The sequence below is a fragment of the Volvox carteri genome, assembly GCF_000143455.1.
Source record: "Volvox carteri f. nagariensis unplaced genomic scaffold VOLCAscaffold_407, whole genome shotgun sequence".
In the NCBI taxonomy this organism is placed as follows: Eukaryota; Viridiplantae; Chlorophyta; class Chlorophyceae; order Chlamydomonadales; family Volvocaceae; genus Volvox; species Volvox carteri.
Window position 1 is genome coordinate 1 of NW_003307936.1, and position 2,162 is coordinate 2,162.

At 64.2% G+C, this 2,162-nt stretch overlaps 1 protein-coding gene across 1 annotated transcript in view; it reads left to right on the plus strand.

The window, feature by feature from the left end:
• Window positions 1-44: 44 nt before the first annotated feature.
• VOLCADRAFT_101145 (uncharacterized protein) overlaps window positions 45-2,162 on the plus strand; it is a gene marked incomplete at both ends in the record, with an annotated part of 4,576 nt that continues 2,458 nt past the window's right edge. The window contains 5 exons of the mRNA XM_002959598.1: window positions 45-295; window positions 406-685; window positions 825-1,207; window positions 1,448-1,816; window positions 1,952-2,086. Coding sequence (XP_002959644.1) covers window positions 46-295; window positions 406-685; window positions 825-1,207; window positions 1,448-1,816; window positions 1,952-2,086 — 1,417 coding nt within the window. The remainder of the gene's footprint in view (window positions 296-405; window positions 686-824; window positions 1,208-1,447; window positions 1,817-1,951; window positions 2,087-2,162) is intronic.

Here is a 2,162-nt window from a genome sequence, read left to right on the forward strand (position 1 = left end):
CAAATGCGGCAACAGCGGCGGCGGCGTCGCCTCTGGTGATGCAGCCGCCGGCGGAGCTGTCGTCCTCGTCTCCACCTGTCCATCGAGTCACTTCGAGTCACTTCCTTCCCACTTGTCAATCGAGTGCCGCCAAATGCGGCAACAGCGGCGGCGGCGTCGCCTCTGGTGATGCAGCCGCCGGCGGAGCTGTCGTCCTCGTCTCCACCTGTCCATCGAGTCACTTCGAGTCACTTCCTTCCCACTTGTCATTCGAGTGCCGCCAAATGCGGCAACAGCGGCGGCGGCGTCGCCTCTGGTGATGCAGCCGCCGGCGGAGCTGTCGTCCTCGTCTCCACCTGTCCATCGAGTCACTTCGAGTCACTTCCTTCCCACTTGTCATTCGAGTGCCGCCAAATGCGGCAACAGCGGCGGCGGCGGCGCCTCTGGTGATGCAGCCGCCGGCGGAGCTGTCGTCCTCGTCTCCACCTGTCCATCGAGTCACTTCGAGTCACTTCCTTCCCACTTGTCATTCGAGTGCCGCCAAATGCGGCAACAGCGGCGGCGGCGTCGCCTCTGGTGATGCAGCCGCCGGCGGAGCTGTCGTCCTCGTCTCCACCTGTCCATCGAGTCACTTCGAGTCACTTCCTTCCCACTTGTCATTCGAGTGCCGCCAAATGCGGCAACAGCGGCGGCGGCGTCGCCTCTGGTGATGCAGCCGCCGGCGGAGCTGTCGTCCTCGTCTCCACCTGTCCATCGAGTCACTTCGAGTCACTTCCTTCCCACTTGTCAATTGAGTGCAACCAAATGCGGCAACAGCGGCGGGGGCGTCGCCTCTGGTGATGCAGCCGCCGGCGGAGCTGTCGTCCTCGTCTCCACCTGTCCATCGAGTCACCTCGAGTCACTTCCTTCCCACTTGTCATTCGAGTGCCGCCAAATGCGGCAACAGCGGCGGCGGCGTCGCCTCTGTTGATGCAGCCGCCGGCGGAGCTGTCGTCCTCGTCTCCACCTGTCCATCGAGTCACTTCGAGTCACTTCCTTCCCACTTTTGTCAATCGAGTGCCGCCAAATGCGGCAACAGCGGGGGCGGCGTCGCCTCTGGTGATGCAGCCGCCGGCGGAGCTGTCGTCCTTTTCTCCACCTGTCCATCGAGTCACTTCGAGTCACTTCCTTCCCACTTGTCATTCGAGTGCCGCCAAATGCGGCAACAGCGGCGGCGGCGTCGCCTCTGGTGATGCAGCCGCCGGCGGAGCTGTCGTCCTTTTGTCCACCTGTCCATCGAGTCACTTCGAGTCACTTCCTTCCCACTTGTCATTCGAGTGCCGCCAAATGCGGCAACAGCGGCGGCGGCGTCGCCTCTGGTGATGCAGCCGCCGGCGGAGCTGTCGTCCTCGTCTCCACCTGTCCATCGAGTCACTTCGAGTCACTTCCTTCCCACTTGTCATTTGAGTGCCGCCAAATGCGGCAACAGCGGCGGCGGCGTCGCCTCTGGTGATGCAGCCGCCGGCGGAGCTGTCGTCCTCGTCTCCACCTGTCCATCGAGTCACTTCGAGTCACTTCCTTCCCACTTTTGTCAATCGAGTGCCGCCAAATGCGGCAACAGCGGCGGCGGCGTCGCCTCTGGTGATGCAGCCGCCGGCGGAGCTGTCGTCCTCGTCTCCACCTGTCCATCGAGTCACTTCGAGTCACTTCCTTCCCACTTGTCATTCGAGTGCCGCCAAATGCGGCAACAGCGGCGGCGGCGTCGCCTCTGGTGATGCAGCCGCCGGCGGAGCTGCCGTCATGTTTCCCCCCCTGTCAATCCATCCTCATCCCCCACATGTCGCTTCGAGTGGCGACGGTGCGGGCCTGACGTTTGTGGCGGCGCCAGTGATGGATGCGTTGGCTTACGATTTGGCATGGGCGTGGTCTGGTGTTGCGGTTGCGTAGGTTGTGGCAGTTGTGTCGGATGTGGCGGCGGTGGCGGCTGCGGCAGGTGTCGCTGCGGTGTCGGTAGGTGTGGCGTTGGCGGCGGGTGTGTCTGCGATGGCGGTGGTAGCGGTTGTGGAGGCAGCGGTGCCGGTGCCGGTGGCGGGTGTGGCGTTGGCGGCGGGTGTGGCGGCTGCGGGAGGTGCGGTGGCATTGGTGACGTGTGTGGTGGCATTTACCTGGCGGCGTTGGAGTTGGCGTTGGCGGGTGTGGCGTTG